Source organism: Rhinoraja longicauda, chromosome 6 (genome assembly GCF_053455715.1).
Source record: "Rhinoraja longicauda isolate Sanriku21f chromosome 6, sRhiLon1.1, whole genome shotgun sequence".
Classification (NCBI taxonomy): domain Eukaryota; kingdom Metazoa; phylum Chordata; class Chondrichthyes; order Rajiformes; family Arhynchobatidae; genus Rhinoraja; species Rhinoraja longicauda.
This window is the reverse complement of record NC_135958.1, coordinates 19,421,437-19,439,684: the sequence shown is the minus strand read 5'-3', so window position 1 is coordinate 19,439,684 and position 18,248 is coordinate 19,421,437. Positions and strand designations below refer to the sequence as shown.

General features: G+C 43.2%; 2 protein-coding genes across 5 annotated transcripts in view; both read right to left on the bottom strand.

The window, feature by feature from the left end:
- Positions 1 to 4,018: 4,018 nt before the first annotated feature.
- exosc6 (exosome component 6) lies at positions 4,019 to 7,121 on the bottom strand. Its single transcript, XM_078401715.1, has 2 exons — positions 6,728 to 7,121; positions 4,019 to 5,575 (listed from the first exon to the last, which is right to left on the bottom strand). The coding sequence occupies exons 1-2, from the start codon at positions 7,018 to 7,020 to the stop codon at positions 5,044 to 5,046; spliced, it is 825 nt and encodes a 274-aa protein (XP_078257841.1). The 5' UTR covers positions 7,021 to 7,121; the 3' UTR covers positions 4,019 to 5,043.
- A 9,052-nt stretch (positions 7,122 to 16,173) lies between these two features.
- aars1 (alanyl-tRNA synthetase 1) overlaps positions 16,174 to 18,248 on the bottom strand; it is a 54,655-nt gene continuing 52,580 nt past the window's right edge. For all 4 annotated transcript variants that reach the window (XM_078400627.1, XM_078400626.1, XM_078400624.1 and 1 more), the window contains one exon: positions 16,174 to 18,207. In XM_078400627.1, coding sequence (XP_078256753.1) covers positions 18,022 to 18,207 — 186 coding nt within the window. In that variant the 3' untranslated portion in view covers positions 16,174 to 18,021. The remainder of the gene's footprint in view (positions 18,208 to 18,248) is intronic.

Sequence of the window (18,248 nt, the reverse complement as noted above, 5' to 3'; positions counted from 1 at the left end):
TTCTATAAGATCCCCCCTCAGTCTTCTAAATTCCAGCGAGTACAAGCCCAGTCTATCTAGTCTTTCCTCATATGTAAGTCCTGCCATCCCAGGGATCAATCTGGTGAACCTTCTCTGTACTCCCTCTAAGGCAAGAACGTCTTTCCTCAGATTAGGAGACCAAAACTGCACACAATACTCCAGGTGCGGTCGCGAGGCTGCACGCGAGGCTGCTAAACAAGATAGGAACCCATGGTTTTGGAAGCTAGGTAGTAGAATGGATAGAAGATTGGCTGACTGGCAGAACGCATAAAGGTGGGCCTTTTCTGGTTCGCTGCCGGTGACTAATGGTGTTCACGTTATATGTTAATGATCTGGATGGTGGAATTGATGGCTTTGTGGCCAGGTTTGCGGATGATACGATGGGAGGCTGCAGAAGGTTGAAGAGTGGGCAAATAGAATAAAGCGTAGCAAAGTATATGATCAAACACTTTGGTAGAAGGAATAAAGGTGTAGACTACTTTCTAAATAGGAAGGATTCAGAAATTGGAGGTGCACAGACTCGGGAGTGCTTATGCAGGATTCCCAAAAGGTTAATATGCAGGTTGAGTTGGCTGCAAGCAAGGCAAATGTAATGCTCGCATTCATTTTGGGAGGATTAGAATGTATAAGCAAGGATGTAATGCTGAGGCTTTATCAGGCATTGGTGAGGCCACATTTGGAATATTATGAGCAGTTTTGGGCCTCATATCTGAGGAAGGACGTGCTGGCATAGGAGAGGGTCCAGCGATTTACGAGGATGATTGAATTAATGTATGCAGATTGAAGCCTCTGGGCCTGTACTCCCTGGAGCTTAGATGGATAGGTGGGATCTCATTGAAACCTAACGGATAATGAAAGGCCTAGATAGAGTGGATGTGGAAAGGATGTTTCCAGTAATGGGAGAGTCTAGAACCTTAGGGCACAGCTTCAGAATAAAAGGACATACCTTCAAAATGGAGATGAGGAATTCCTTTAGCCATAGCTGGTCAATCTGCAGAATTCATTGCCATGGATGGCTGTGAAGGCCAAGACATTTTATGTATTTGTAAGGCAGAGATTGATAGGTTCTTGATTAGGAAAGGTGTCAATGGTTCGGGGAGAAGGCAGGAGTATGGGATGGAGGAAAAAATATATCAGCCATGATTGAATGGCTGATTAGACTCAATGGGCTGAATGACCTAATTTGCTCCTATGTCTTAGGGAGATAAGAAACCTGTTTGCTAACCCTATCATGATTGTAAATGGAATTAATATTGATCAATACTTAATGGTCGGCATGGACATGACAGTCTGGGCCTGCATATGCACTGTATGATTCTGACTGTCAGCATTAAAAAACAATTATCCCATGACAGCTGGAAAGGCTCAACACATTCAGTCCAACCTCAAAGTGCAGGCGGATGGGGACTCTAGGTGACAGGCTTGGCAGAATGCTGTGACCATGACAATCTCTCATGTTCCACAATCCATGGGTTCAAATCCCAGCACATGGACACGTGATATAGAATTGTCCACGTAAAAGCTCCGTATGTAGGTAAGAGGTGGAACAGATGATGGGAAGAGCAGGAGATAGGAAAGATGAAGGGGGAAGAAACTTGGGTCGATAGGTATGCAGTGACAAACTCCCACATCTACTTTGACTATATCTCTTCCCACCCAATCTCCTGTAAGGACCCCATCATTTTCCCTCAGTTTCTTCAGCTCATTACATCTGTTTTTAGGATGTCTTTGCTCTGGGAAATGCCTTTTCTTCCATGGTTGATGGTTTTCACTTTCCTCCTGTTCGTCGTGAATGTGGAATTAAAAAAAACAGAATGGTGGATTTAATCCATTTTGCGCACATCTGTTCTTACCATCCTCTCGCCCCAGAAGAGAGGTAGAACTCCTCTCATCCTCATCTTTCACCCTACTAGTCTCCACATCAAGCATAACATATTTTGCCTCTTCCACATACTCCAATGGGATCCCACCACCAGCCACATCTTCCCCTCTCCCCCGCTTTCTACAGGGACTATTCTCTGAGATCCCCTGCTGCTCTCATCTCTTCTCACCCATCCCTCCCCAATCCCTTCCCCCCTGCAACCATAAGGGGTTTTACACCAGTCCCTCCACATCTCTCACCACTGTACAGGTGACCCAAAACCAAATCATCAATATAAACCACATTGCTAGTCACAGGCTTCCAGTGTGAAAAACAAACTTCCACCATCACTCTCTGCTTCCTTCCATGAAGATAATTCTCTAACCAGTTGGTTAGCTCTTGCTGGATCCCATTTGATCTAACTGTCCAGAACAGCGTACTATGCAGAACCTTATCAAATGTTCTTCATGTTTACCTTGGATCTTACAACAGTGCAGGACACCGACCGAAGACTTAGTGGGAATTGGATGAGAAATTACAGTAGCTGGTAACAGGAAATTCAGGGTCATTCCTGCAGATAGTCTGCAACAGATAGTCTGCAAAGCCGATCTGTGATTATTTTCTCCAATGTAAAGAAAGCCAACATTGCGAACACCAAATTAAGTGCACTAGATAGGATGAAGTGCAAGTCAATCACTGCTTCACCTAGAAAGACTGGTGGGGAGGGAGCACGTGATAGGACAAGTGCTGAATCACCTGAGGTTGCAAGGGAAAGTGCAGTAAGGGGGTTTTATCAGTGGACACCGAAGGTAGGTGATTGGTGAGCACAGAGGAGGGGGAAGTGATTGGTGAGTACAGAAGAGTGGACATGGGGATATTGAAGAGAGAGGGAGAATATGTGTCTTGTGGTGAAATCTATTTGAAGGTGGTGGAAATTTGCAGATAATTATTTCTATCCTTGTTCAGTCATGGAAGAGAGGAGTGCGAGCAGAGGCACAGAAACGGGTGAGATGTGATCAAAGCTTTGTTAATAGCGGTGGAGGGGTAGCCACGGTTCAAGAAGAAAGACATTTAAGAGGTACATGTACAGAGAGTCTCATCATCAGAGTAAATACGAGGGACGAAGAAACGGGGAGAGTGGAATAGAACTGGTACGGGAGGCAGGGTGGGACGAAGAATAGTGGAGGTAGCCGTGGAAGTCAGTGGGTTTGTAATGGATGTTAGTACCCGGCCTATCTCTGATGGAGACAGAGAGATCCAGAATAGAGAAGAATCAGAGATGGACAGAGTTAAGGTGTGTCGGCAGCAAAAGTAATGAAACTATTCAATTCTACAGATGCAGGAGGGAGTCATCAATGTAGTGTAAAGCGATGGAGCTTGCCTAGGTTGTACTGGAACAAGCACTGTCCCTCGAAAGGACAGGACAGCATTATACACGCAGGTTTCCAGAACTGCAACATTGACCTGAAGGAAGTGGAGTTGTTGATGGAGGGGAACTGGTTGGGTCTCTGAGGTGGGATGGATGGGTAAAGAGATTGTACATCCATGATGAAGACAAACAGTTGGAATTAGGGAATTGGAAGCAGTGGACGTGGCACAGGGCATTTGAGGTGTCATGGAGATAAGTGGGAAGGGAAAGAACCAGAGGAGAAAGGATGGTGTCACGGTATGAAACATTGTTTGGTGGGGCTAGAACGCTGAAACCGTGGGTCTACCCGGGCACTCCTGCTTGTGGATTTTGGACAGGAGGCGGCTCTGCAGGCTGGGACACTTGTCCAAGTTATTTTTTCTATGTTCTCATCTTCCAACTCTTCCCATTCAATCACTGACTAGGTAACCTTGTTCACAGGTTATCTGTCATCTTGGTTTTGCCCTTTCAGACACACCTTCTCCACCCTCTTCCTGCAGCTTAATGAGATTTGTCTGTCTCTATTTCAATGAGATGAATTCCTTGTGTTAAATTGTCACAGCATTGCACCTCTACCTCAAATGGGAAATTCACACCTGATCCGATACAGTATGACTCTTAATACTCTCTTTTCAAACTCAGTGAAGGTGTTACCTACCAGAGTTGTTGAAAGTCCCGAATGTTTCCTGCAAGTTACAACTCTGTGCATGTAGATTACTGTCATCACGAATTGTTGATTTTATTTGTTAAAAAAATTAAACATTCCAGCTGACAAATTTGATAAATTTCAGTATGCCCTGACATCATTTGACACCTATTAATATAGCAAGGGGCAGATTTACACTCATGACTGCTACCACTGTGTCTTAGAATTGAAGTTGACTTCTGACCGGTTTTCTATTGCATGCTTCTGCACTGACTAGCTTGTGGATGATCCAGTTCAATTAGTGTGTAATCAACAGAAATTCTCCTTGGTATAGGACAGCATTCTCATTCAATTGAAAATCTCTGAATGGAACAGGGTCACTTTGTTTAGACTCAAATGGTATGCAGGAAGTAACCTGGGACACACTGAAGATATTCATCCATCCAACATTCACTCAGTCAGCAGATTCAAGGCAATCTGTCTAATTTCCACAGGTTCTAGGGTGGGAAATCTGGTAGTGAAATAAACATTATCTGGTGAAGAGAGGGGCTTGCAGATTATTTTATCATTTCTTTTTAAATTATTCTCCCCATTTCAAATGAAGATCGGCTTTTATAGGAATGTGAGCCAAGACTGCAGAGAAGCAACTGCAGTTGAGTTAAATGGCCATATTACTTCATTGGCAGTATAGATGCAATAAACAAGTATGGTGCAGATTGAGACATCAAAGACTGCCTATATTGGAATCTGGAGCAAAGAATATTCCAAATGTCAGAGTAACTCATCGAATCAAGCAGCAACTGTGGAGGCAAAGAAATGGTCGAAATTTCAGGTCAAGACCCTGCAACAATCCCAACTCAAAGCATCGACCATTTTGCCTCCACAGATGGTGCTTGACCCACTGAGTTCTTCCAGCAGTTTATTTTATGGTGCAAATTGATCCTGGAATTCTCATATTCAATCCAACAGTTGCTCACCAGCTTAATCATTTTAACAAGGTATATTTTATAACTTGAATCGTTTCAATTTAGCAAAGACTGGTACAAAAACTTATAAAGGTCACATTAACAAAAGTATTAACTGGAATGTCCGTGATTAAATGTTCATCTAAGCTTTACTGACAAACTCAGGGATCTTTCTCTTCACTGATCTGGTTAGACACTGCTGGACCACGGAGTAGAGTTTCTGGCAACCTTCGACACAAGCTTTGATCGCTTCCACTGACGTCTGTTCCTCCCACTCTCCCTTTGACACCAGCCCTGAGATCTGGTTAAGAGTGGGTAGTAGTGCTACAGTCATGCTGCCGTTATCCACATCCTTGGAGCTGGCTGCGTTGAACTCCTCAAGCGCAGTCGGGTCTAGGAGGGAGGTAGCACCACACTGCCTTAAGGAGCAGCCCACAACAACGTCAAACATCTCAATGCCTGCTTCTGCCAGTGCCATGGAGGCACAGGTCAGTGCAGCTGCCAGGGTGGAACCGTCATTCTCCAGAACTATAACATACACGTCAATCTGGGACCTGGGATACTTCTGGAGGCAGACAGCTGGCTGCAAACTCTGCTCCATGATCGACGAGTACTCCTTCTCCAGGTTGCCCTGAATCCAAGCAGCTCTTTTCTTGCAGGAGAAAGGGGCAAATCTAGAACAAAAACAAATTAGTAAAGAATTGTCAATATTGGAAAATCTTTCCACTGTTATGATTATAGAGTTAGATTCATATAGTACAGAAGCAGGCCCTTCAGCCATACTTGTCCATGTTGACAAAATATCCCATCTAAGCTAGTCCTACATATCTGTGTTTGGCCCAAATCCCTCTAAATAATTTCTATCCAGGTACCTGTCCACATGTTATTTAAATGTTGCTATTGTACCTGCCTCAATTACTTCCTCTGGGAACTCACTCTATATACCTACTACAGAATAGCTGGATAGATTGATGAAAGAGTCTCCCAACGCAAATTGGAGGAACAGCAGCCCATATTTCACTTGGGTAGCTTTCAACCCATTGACTAATTTAAAGTAGCACTTGTTTTCCCTCTCTCTCCATCCCTGCCCCATTCTAGTTCTCCGACCAATCTAACTCAGGTTCGATCCTGACCACGGGTGCTGTCTGTACGGAGTTTGTACGTTCTCCCCTTGACCTGTATGGGTTTTCTCCGAGATCTTCGGTTTCCTCCCACACTCCAAAGAGTTTTGGTTTCCTCCCACACTCCAAGGTTTGTAAGTTAATTAGCTTGGTAAATGTAAAAATTGCCCAAGTGGGTGTAGGACAGCGATAGCAGGGATGCTGGTCGGCACGGTCCTGGGTGCGGGGGGCGAAGGGCCTGTTTCCACGCTGTATCTTTAAACTACACTAAAAAAAACTAAAGGGTCTCGTTCTGAACGTCACCCATTCCTTCTATCCAGACATGCTGCCTCTCCCGCTGCGTGACTCCAGCATTTTGTATTCCCACTACATCCCAGACACATGATCCAATTCCTTACTCTCCCCTAATCTCAGCCCTTGCCCATGTGAACCCGTTTTACTACCGCTCCTCCGCCCACGTGTGACCCCCGCTCCTCCGCCCACGCGTGACCCCCGCTCCTCCGCCCCCGCGTGACCACCGCTCCTCCGCCCACGCGTGACCACCGCTCCTCCGCCCACGCGTGACCACCGCTCCTCCGCCCACGCGTGACCACCGCTCCCGCGCCCACACGTGACCACCGCTCCTCCGCTCACACGTGACCACCGCTCCCCCTTTCCACCCCGGGCGCGCGACCGTTACCGGGCATTCCCGGTCACATGTCTCACCTGAACTCGCAGCCCAGGGCGGCGCCGCTCAGACGTCGCTCCTCTTTGCGCTCGATCTCGCGGGGCCCGTACACAGCGCACAGCACCTTGCTCCGGCCGCACTCGGCGTACACCGAGCCGTCCGCCTGGCTCACCAGTCCTGCCCGGGCGAACACGGGCCTCGGCTCGGCGGCAGACCGCCCGTCCGCCCGCGGCAGCAAGGGCCCGGGTTTCGGTTCCGAGTCCGACCGTGCGAACAGCAGCGGAGACTGCGATTCATCTGGGCCGCGCACCCGCTTGGTGTCCACCGGCATGAGACTGAGACTCGGGGCTGCAGCTCTGTCGGCAAGGCCGCAGGCAAAGAGGCGGCAATGCCGGCAGGAGCGACCAATGCCGCAACCTTCGGCTGGAGCGCCTCCTGGAGGCGCGGAGGATCAAATGCAAACTGCATCTCCTGTCGATCACTCGACAATGGCGGGAGAGGAGGGAGGGTGCATGAGGGGATATTATAGGGTAGGAACACGTTTGGGGGGGACAAGTGGAAAGTAAGTCACAATGCTAAAGTATTTCAGCGGGTCAGGCAGCATCTCTGGAGAATATGAATAGGTGTAGGAAGGAACTGCAGATACTGGTTTAAACCGAAGATAGACACAATGCTGGAGTAACTCAGTGGGACAGGCAACCTCCCTGGAGAGAAGGAATGGGTGACGTTTTTTTGTTTTTTTTTACAATAGGTGTAGGAGGAGGCCATTCGGCCCTTCGAGCCAGCACCGCCATTCAATGTGATCATGGTTGATCATTCTCAATCAGTACCCCGTTCCTGCCTTCTCCCCATACCCCCTGACTCCGCTATCCTTAAGAGCTCGGGTTGAGACCCTGGGGATAGTTAATGGCAAGATCCATAACAACCATCTGCACTCTCACACACACACACACTGCACTCTCTCACATACACGCTGCACTCTCTCTCACACACACTCTGTACTCTCTCACACTGCACTCTCACACACACTCTGCACTCTCACACACACTCTGCACTCTCACACACTGCACCCTCACACACCCTCTGAACTCTCTCACGCACATGGCGCTGACGATGGCTGCCACGGTGTACTGCTCCTTGCTGTTTTGTATGTGTTTGTTCATTTGTGTTTGTGGAAATCCCACAAAGATCACTTTCATGGGAGAGGTACTTAACATCAAACATACGGTGCCTTCAAACATCGTTCCAGATTCTCTTACTCGCTGGATTATTTGGACATACTCGTCGGCGGGGCTGTGTTCAAGGTCTTGAAACGGAGGAGGACCCTTGGGAAGCGCTCTGGAGCACTCACCCAACTCCGGCGACGAGGATTACGCACACCGCTCCCGAGTATATTCCTCACAAATCTACGTTCTCTCAACAACAAAGTGGGCGAACTACAACTCCTGTGCCACACAAACAAGGACTTCTCTCGAGCCGCTGCCCTGTGCTTCACTGAGCCCTGGCTGTGTGAGTCGACCCCAGACAACATGCTGCAACTGGCTGGCTTTCAACGACACAGAGCGGACCGCAACTCAGACGCAGCGGGAAAATCAAGAGGAGGTGGAATATACTTCTACACTAACCAGGACTGGTGCAGCGACATCACGGTACTGTCTAACTTCTGTTCTCCCAATCTAGAATCTTTATCAACTGCAAACCCTTTTATTCTTTGAGGGAATTTACCTCTTTTATTCTCGCTGGAGTTTATATGCCCCCCCCCCCAAGCCTGCGTACGTGAGGTGCAAACGCAACTCGCTGACCAGGTATTGAGGGTAGAGAGTGACGTCCCGGACTCCATGGTCATTGTTTTGGCAGACTTTAACAAGGCTAACCTCAGTCGTGAGCTCCCAAAGTACAGACCATGTTACCTGCCCCACCAGAGGGGAGAGGACACTTGATCACTGCTACACTTCAATCAAGAATGCATATCGCTCTGTTCATCGAGGGCTCTGGGTCTCTCCGATCATTGTTCAGTTCACCTTATTACGACCTACAGGCAGAAACTAAAATCTGCTAAACTTGTGGTTTGTATTCACTGGAGTTTACTCGGCTTGTATTCACTGGAGTTTAGAAGGATGAGAGAGGATCTTATAGAAACATAAAATTATGGGGGGGCGTGTCCAATGCTTGGCTGAGTAGACATAACTTTTCAGCACTCCCGAAAACAAAGCCCTAAACTGCTAAGAAAAAGACGAACTAAAGGAATCAAGTACTTTAAATTAAATCCGAAAGAATACAGAACGTACAGATGCCTTCCAAGAAAGTAAAAGGAGGAGTACAACTGCCACAGAAGCAAGCAAAGGAATCAAGGAAAAAAATTGAAGGAGGGCCCACAGCTCTGATGGAGCAGGGGACTAGATTTGGTGACCCCTCGGCAGGCGGTGAGTCTGGGGAGGGTTCCGGTATGAAGCTGGAATCTACTACTCCCAGCAAGCGCTCTTTGACTAGGGTCAAAATACGAGGGAGTCGCCGTGAGTTATCAAAAAAGCCCACTGTTTGCCGAGAGGCTGCTGATGTTTTGTCTGGAGTTTCGGACTCGAGTGACGATGAGGTAACGGGAGACTCCACTAGCAGTGGAAGTGGAAATGAAGAAGAGGAAGAAAAGCAAGAAGATACAGAGACTAATATGAAAACGATGCTTCAAGAAATTATTAACAGGCTCAAGAAAATTGAAGGAGATAACAAATTAATGAGGAGAGATAACAAGAAATTTCGTAAGGCTTTGAAAAAAATGGAGGAGAAATTTCAAACTGACAAATAAAGTGGATAATATGCAAATGGAAAATGAAATGTTAAAATCTAGAGTGGAAAAAAATGAAGACAGTATTACTGCAGCAGCAATTGAAAGCAAAAAGACGGCGGAGAAGTTGGATGCCTTGGAAAACTATAGCAGGAGAAATAATGTTAAAATTGTCGGTTTGCCAGAGGGAGTGGAGGGGGAAGACCCAATTAACTTTTTTCAAGATTGGATAGGGACCACTCTGGGAATAGATAAACAAGGTCCGATGGAAATAGAAAGAGCACATAGGGCTCTAAGACCGAAACCCTCGGCTAATCAAAAGCCAAGATCTGTGTTGATTAAATTTTTAAGATACCAAGATCGAGAATTGGTTTTCAAAACAGTCGGGAATAATATAAGAGAGGGAAAACCAATAGAACATGAAGGTACTAAAATAATCTTTTACCCAGACATCAGTAATGCCTTGTTGAGCAGAAAAAAAGAATTTAATAAGGCAAAAAATATTCTATGGAAGAAAGGCTATAGGTTTATTTTACTGCATCCGGCTACTTTGAAGATTATGATCAACACTGGAGAAAATAAATTTTTTAAAGACTTTGTCAAAGCAGAAGAGTATGCGGAAGAATTGCCATCGAGAAATGCTTAAGAAGATTCATGAATGATTGATTATTAATAATATGTATACTATAGAGGGGATTAACTGTATTAAGGATTGTTAATTTTTAGAAGTACTTGATATATCGGGGGGGTTGGAGAATGTGGATGCTCCACCATAATCATGGGCACAAGTGTGGTGCGGACCACACCTCGTATAATAGAGGGGGGTAATGTTGCTAATCTATTAACAACATTAGAGGGAGGGTCTATTTCTCTATCTTTCTTATTTCTTTTCTGTTTTTATACCTGGACTATGGAGGGGAGCACACTGAAATACGGCACAATGTAAATACCGGAAGAGGTATCAAGGTAAGGAAACAAAAAAAAAAGGAATGAATGGATAACACATTAAATTTTTTAAGCTATAATGTGAATGGGTTAAATGGACCGATAAAAAGGAAGAGAATTTTAACACAGATGAAAAAATTGGAAGTAGATATAGCTTTCTTGCAAGAAACACATCTAACGGAAAAAGAGCATCAAAAGTTAAAGAGAGATTGGGTAGGAAGTATGGTCGCATCTTCTTTTAACTCAAAAGCAAGAGGGGTTGCTATCCTATTTAAGAAAACGCTACCAATTAAGATACAAAATATTGTAAGTGACCCAGTAGGTAGATTTATAATTGTACATTGTCAAATTTTCTCAGAATTGTGGACTTTAATGAATATATATGCACCAAATACAGATGATGAGAAGTTTGTGCAGGATACTTTTCTAAATCTAGCGGAAGCACATGAAAATATATTGATAGGGGGAGATTTCAATTTTTGTTTAAATCCAGTAATGGATAGATCATCAAGGACAAGGACAAGAGCAGCGAAGACAACCTTGAATTTAATGGAAAGTTTAAATTTAATAGATGTTTGGAGGAAAAGCCATCCCAAGGAAAGAGATTACTCTTTTTATTCCAATAGACATGATACATATTCTAGAATAGATCTATTTTTGATTTCAGCTCAATTAAGCGGTAGAATAATACAAATAGATTACAAGGCTAGATTGTTATCGGATCACTCACCATTATTAATGAAAATTACGATGCCAGATACAGAACAGTCAGTGTATAGATGGAGACTCAACTCTTTACTATTGAAAAGACAAGACTTCTGTGATTTTATTCGAGGACAAATTGAATTATATTTGGAGACAAATTTAAATTCAGTGGATGATAAATTTATTGTATGGGATGCAATGAAGGCTTATTTGAGAGGCCAAATTATAAGCTACTCATCTAAGATAAAGAAAGACTATAGGAAGGAATCTGAAAGATTAGAAAAAGAAATCACCGTATTAGAAAAAGACTTACAGAAAACTTCTTCAGATACAAAAAAAAACACAACTTGCAAATAAAAAATTTCAATACAATACTTTACATACTCACAGAACAGAAAAATGAATATTATGAACTAACCAAAGATATTATGAATTAGGAGAAAGAGCGCACAAGGTATTGGCATGGCAACTGAAAGAAGAACAAATATCAAGAACAATAAATTCAATTAGAACAGTTCAGAACATTATTACTTATAAACCTAGAGAAATCAATGAGGTATTTAAGCAATTCTACACTAATCTGTACCATTCTGAATCTGAAAAGGATGAAATTAAGATAAATAATTTTTTATCCAAGATACAATTACCAACAATCTCTAATGAGGAGCAGAGGGGACTAAATGCCTCCTTTACTTTGAGAGAGGTGGAGGAAGTATTATATTCTTTACCAAGTAATAAATCTCCAGGGGAAGATGGTTTTCCGCCTGAGTTCTATAAAAAATTTAAAGATTTGTTGTTACCACTATTTATGGAAGTGATACATCAAGCGGAAAAAACTTCTACATTACCAGACTCCTTCTCATTGGCAATTATAACTGTAATTTTAAAAAAAGGGAAAGACCCTTTAAATGCATCTTCTTATAGACCAATATCATTGTTGAATGCAGATTATAAAATAGTTGCTAAACTTTTAGCAAGGAGATTGGCAGAATATTTACCGAAGCTGGTTAAAGAGGACCAAACTGGATTTGTCAAAAAAAGGAAAATATCTGATAATGTAGCAAGATTTATAAGTATTTTACATTTAGCACAGAAAAGAAAGGAATTGAGCGTAGCAGTTGCTTTAGATGCTGAAAAGGCGTTTGACAGGTTAGAATGGGATTTTTTATTTAAAGTATTAGAGAAGTACCGATTAGGAAATGGTTTTATTAACTGGGTAAAAGCTCTTTATAAACAACCTAAAGCCAAAGTGGTGACAAATGGCCAATCTTCTCAATCATTTAATTTGGAAAGATCTAGTAGACAGGGATGTCCCTTGTCACCGGCTTTATTTGTATTGGCCATTGAACCTCTGGCAGAGCTAATAAGAGCAGATTTAGATATTAAAGGATTTAAAGTTAATCAGGAAGATCACAAAATTACTTTATTTGCTGATGATGTCTTAATTTGTCTTACTAGACCATTGGAATCCTTAAGAAAATTATATTTCAGACTGGAAGAATATGGGAAAGTATCAGGATATAAAATTAATAAAGATAAAACTGAAATAATGCCTCTTGTTGAAGGCAATTATGATCAATGTAAAAGAGAAAGTCAGTTTAAATGGCAAAAAGAAGGCATTAAGTTTTTAGGAGTTAATGTAGATAATAAGTTAAATAATTTGTATAAATTAAATTATAAACCACTAATAAAAAAAATAGATGAGGACCTGAAGAAATGGATGAATCTTCCAATTACATTGATAGGGAGAGTGAATTGTATTAAGATGAATATTTTTCCGAGGATACAGTATTTATTTTCAACACTGCCTATACCTTTGCCAAATAAATTTTTTCAAGAATTGAACAAAACTGTGAGGAATTTTCTTTGGAAAGGTAAAATGCCAAGAGTGTCTCTGGAAAAATTAACATGGAAATTTGAATTAGGTGGATTGCAATTACCAAATTTTAAAAATTACTATCTGGCGGCACAAATGAGTTTTATTTCATCCTTTTATCAAGAGGGTGGAAAAACAGCATGGGTTAAAATTGAAATGGATAAAATAAAAGAATCCTGTCCAGAAGAATTTATATATAAATGGGAAGCGAAGCTATTAGTTAAGGATAAAGAGTCACCTTTGCTAAAACATTTAATTAATACATTAATACAACGGAGGAGGACCCTTGGGAAGCGCTCTGGAGCACTCACCCAACTCCGGCGACGAGGATTACGCACACCGCTCCCGAGTATATTCCTCACAAATCTACGTTCTCTCAACAACAAAGTGGGCGAACTACAACAACTGTGCCACACAAACAAGGACTTCTCTCGAGCCGCTGCCCTGTGCTTCACTGAACCCTGGCTGTGTGAGTCGACCCCAGACAACATGCTGCAACTGGCTGGCTTTCAACGACACAGAGCGGACTGCAACTCAGACGCAGCGGGAAAATCAAGAGGAGGTGGAATATACTTCTACACTAACCAGGACTGGTGCAGCGACATCACGGTACTGTCTAACTTCTGTTCCCCCAATCTAGAATCTTTCTTTATCAACTGCAAACCCTTTTATTCTCTGAGGGAATTTACCTCTCTTATTCTCGCTGGAGTTTATATGCCCCCCCCCCCCCCCCCCCCAAGCCTGCGTACGTGAGGTGCAAACGCAACTCGCTGACCAGGTATTGAGGGTAGAGAGTGACGTCCCGGACTCCATGGTCATTGTTTTGGCGGACTTTAACAAGGCTAACCTCAGTCGTGAGCTCCCAAAGTACAGACCATGTTACCTGCCCCACCAGAGGGGAGAGGACACTTGATCACTGCTACACTTCAATCAAGAATGCATATCGCTCTGTTCATCGAGGGCTCTGGGTCTCTCCGATCATTGTTCAGTTCACCTTATTCCGACCTACAGGCAGAAACTAAAATCTGCTAAACTTGTGGTTTGTATTCACTGGAGTTTACTCGGCTTGTATTCACTGGAGTTTAGAAGGATGAGAGAGGATCTTATAGAAACATAAAATTATAAAAGGACTGGACAAGCTAGATGCAGGAAAAATGTTCCTAATGTTGGGCGAGTCCCGAACCAGAGACCACAGTCTTAGAATAAAGGGGAGGCCATTTAAAACAGGTGAGAAGGATTTTTTTTTACCCAGAGAGTTGTGAATTTGTGGAATTCTCTGCCACAGAGGGCAGTGGAGGACAAATCACTGGATGGATTTAAGAGAGTTAGATAGGGGCTAGTGGAATCAAGGGATATGGGGAGAAGGCATGCACGGGTTATTGATTGTGGAAGATCAGCCATGATCACAATGAATGGCGGTGCTGGCTCGAAGGGCCAAATGGCCTCCTCCTGCACCTATTTTCTATGTTTCTAGAACAACGAAAAGGTGGACGAGCGAGGGCATTGAAAAGCTACAGTCCTGCTTTGACTTCAGATTGGAATGTGTTCAGGGAAGCAACCGCAAGATCGATGAGTACATAGACACTGACATCCTATGTCAGCTTTTGTGAGGACAGTTGTATTCCCACGAAGACCCGGATCTGGTTCAACAACAATAAGCCCTGGTTCACAGCAGAACTCGAGACAGCTCCGCCAGTCAAAAGATGAAGCTGACAGGAGCGGGGATACAGACCTCTACAGGCAGGCCAAGTACAAGCTGAGAAGAGGAATCAGAGCTGCCAAGGAAAAGTACTCTGAGAAGCTGAGGAGCAAGTTCTCAGCTAATAACTCTTCTTCAGTTTGGAAGGACTTGCAAGAAATCACCAGCTACAAGAGGAAAACTTGGACAATTGCTCCTTGGACAATCATCAGCTGACTAACTACCTGAACGGGTTTTACTGCAGGTTCGAGAAACAGAAACATAATCCTGGTGTCCCCTCAATTAACCCCCAATTCCCCCCCAAATTAACACCTCACACATACTCACAGACTGACTCCAGTTTGCAAAAACTGGACCCCTCCCCAAGCAGCAATTCACACCTACTCACAGACTGACCCCAGTTTGCAAAGACTGGCCTCTTCCCCCCCCCACCCCTCTGCAATCACCACCGATTTGCACATACAGCCTGACTCCAGACTGGCCCCTTGTCCACTGCCCAACATCAGTCTAGCCACTTCTCCATCTCCAACAATAGAAATTGCGGAGGTGGAGAGGCTATTCTGGAAACAGAAAAGCCGGAAATCTCCAGGACAATGTTTCCCCCTCTACCCTTAAGCTCTGTGCCGAACAACTGGCACCGATCTACACAGACATTTTCAACCAGTCCTTGCAAACCTGCACTGTCCCTGCCTGCTTTAAGGTCTCCACTATTGTGTGCAGTTCTGTTTGCCCCATTACAGGAGGTATGTGGAAGCATTGGAGAATGCAGAATAGGTTTAGCAGAATGTTGCCAGAACTAGAGCATATATTTGGTAGTAATGAGGAGAATTTGGTTTGTTTTCCCTGGAGTTGAGGGAAGACCTGATAGTTTATAAAATTGAGATATTTCTGTGTTCTGACAACACAAACATGGTGTCAGAAGTGAAGAACTAACTCCTCCATCGATTTTAAAGTTTTTACACTTTAATAGGTTTTACCATGGCTGACTCTCTTCGTATGCCTGAGCCACCGGTTTTCGATGCGGACATCGGAGAATGATAGCGTGTTTTCGAGGAAGAATACGATGTTTACATGGACGCAGCTCATTATGACAAAATCCCACTTGACACCATGTTCATGTTGTGGCAATACAGAGTCAGTCAACATGAAATACAAGTTCTTTAATAAGTATATGCACAGAGGGAATACATTACAGTGCTTTCATCTCTGGACTCCAGGACTAACTTACTGGCTGATGGCTAAGGTGTCCTTATATGCCAGCCGAATGATACATAGGAAACCCGGACTGGATTACGGACCGGATGTACATCATTGAAGACCGACACCAGCTAATATGATTGATCTATAATTGATAGATATTCATTTTTTTCTCATGTACTAGGGGCATAATTTTAAAGTGATAAGGGAGAAAATTTAAAGTAGACTAGACCAAGTGGACCCATTGGGCCCAAACCTGCATTGGTGCAGCACCCTCCCCCCCCTCCTCCTCCCTCTCCCTTTCTCGTAAGGAGAAACCAAAAAGAAATGTCTAATGTAGACCAAATAAGTTCACATCATAAGGTCATAAGTGATAGTAGAATTAGGCCATTCGGCCCATCAACTCTACTCCACCATTCAATCATGGCTGATCTATCTCTTGCTCCTAAACCCATTCTCCTGCCTTCTCCCCATAACCTGTGACATCTGTACTAATCAAGAATCTATCTATAATCGGACTTTAAAATATCCACTGGTTTGGCCACAGCCTTCATTGCCAAATAATTCCACAGATTCGCCACCCTCTGACTAAAGAAATGTCTTCTCATCTCCTTCTAAAAAGAACCTTTAATTCTGAGGCTATGACCTCTAGTCCTAGACTCTCCCACTAGTGGAAATATCTTCTCCACATCAACTCCATCCAAGCCTTTCACTTCTGTATGTTTCAATGACGTCCCGCCCTCATTCTTCTAAACTTCAGCGAGTACAGGCCCAGTGTTGACAAACGCTCATCATAGGTTAACCTACTCATTCCTGGGATCATTCTTGTAAACCTCCTCTGGACCCTCTCCAGAGCCAGCACAAGTTACCAGATGGTGGTAAAGATTCAGTAGTCACAAATCTGCCTAGAGATGTAAAGAGAAGAATGATCCAAACCAGAGAATAGTTGAAATGAGTGAGATATACTCTAAATGGATATTTAGATTTATTCATGAAGCAAAAACTTGCTTAACAATTGCCTATGGTTCAAGACAGTTTAAATGAGAGTCATTTGGGAGCTTCAGAATTCCTTTGCAGTGATTCTGGTATAGCACTTTAAAACATTTTAAAATAATTTTTTGATCACAAGGATTAATTACAATCAACAGCTATTCTGAAGCTAAGAATAATTAGTTCAGACATGACATTCATAATAGACAGTGTTTAGGTTATGATTGCATTTTTGTTTACTTAGTGGATAACACTAGGTAGGTTATGGTTTCAAGCCACCCACTCAAGCCCACATTTGTGCCGAATATGATGGATCTCATAATCCATTACTCTCTATTCCCTGCACTTACATGTGCCTATCTAAAAGCCTCAAACACCACTATCGTATCTACTTCCACCACCACCCTTGGCAATGCATTCCAGACCCCCACCACCCTCTATGTAAAAATACTGGCTCCACACATCTCCATTAAACTTTCCCCCTCTCACCTTATAGCTATGCCCTCTAGTGTTGGACATTTCCACCCTGGGAGAAAATTGTTCTGACTGTCTATGCCTCTCATAATTTTATTGGAGATTGGTTCACTTGGAGGTTATATTTTGATGGGACATTAAACAGAGCCATGAGAGTTTCCTCAGGTGGATGCCCAAGGTCTCATTACATTATTGTAGAAAGTTGAACAGGTATCTGCTGACTATTTCAATCAAAATTACAGAACAAACTTGGCCATTATCACATTGTTAATGAACAAATGGTATCTGTGTGCTAACTAGTAGCCACATTTCTCATATTACAAAGAGTAAAGCACGGAGGAGGATGCTGTGAGATCACGGAAGGAGCTATAATAGTTTGTCTTTATTTTCAGCAAATTACAGCCATCTTTTAAAAAGTGCAGAATTTGTGGCCAGTCCCTTTATTTAAACTTAATGATCAATGGCAGACATTTCAACACAAAAGATTTGACAAAGATGATTAGTTACTTAAAAGCCATTTAATACATTTTCTAGACATTCCTTTCTCTTTATATCAATTGGTAGCTTTGTTACGTCAGCTAGCAGGGAGTGGAACATTTTGCCATCATGGAAGCTGGATCCAACTCCCACACCATAGTCTTTCAAGTGTTATTTAAGATATTTATTAGTTTTTGAGGTCTCCTATTTTAAGTTTAGCAAATTCAGTTGCCAGCTTAAGTGCTTTTTCAAGAGCATTGATATTTTTCCCTGTGGCTTGAGCAGACATGTCTTTTCCTCCTCCTCTTCCATCCATTAATTCCAAGATGTGACCAACCCACTCACTGGCTTTCAAACCCCTGCTTACAGTTTCCTGAAAGTTTAGAAACAGAAGGGAAAATTAACTTGTCAATA

Coding starts and splice junctions, on each gene's coding strand:
- exosc6 (XM_078401715.1), bottom strand. CDS start 7,020: ATGCCGGTGGACACCAAGCGGGTGCGCGGCCCAGATGAATCGCAGTCT. Junction 5,576..6,727: donor GCCCTGGGCTGCGAGTTCAG/GTGAGACATGTG, acceptor TTTTTGTTCTAG/ATTTGCCCCTTTCTCCTGCA.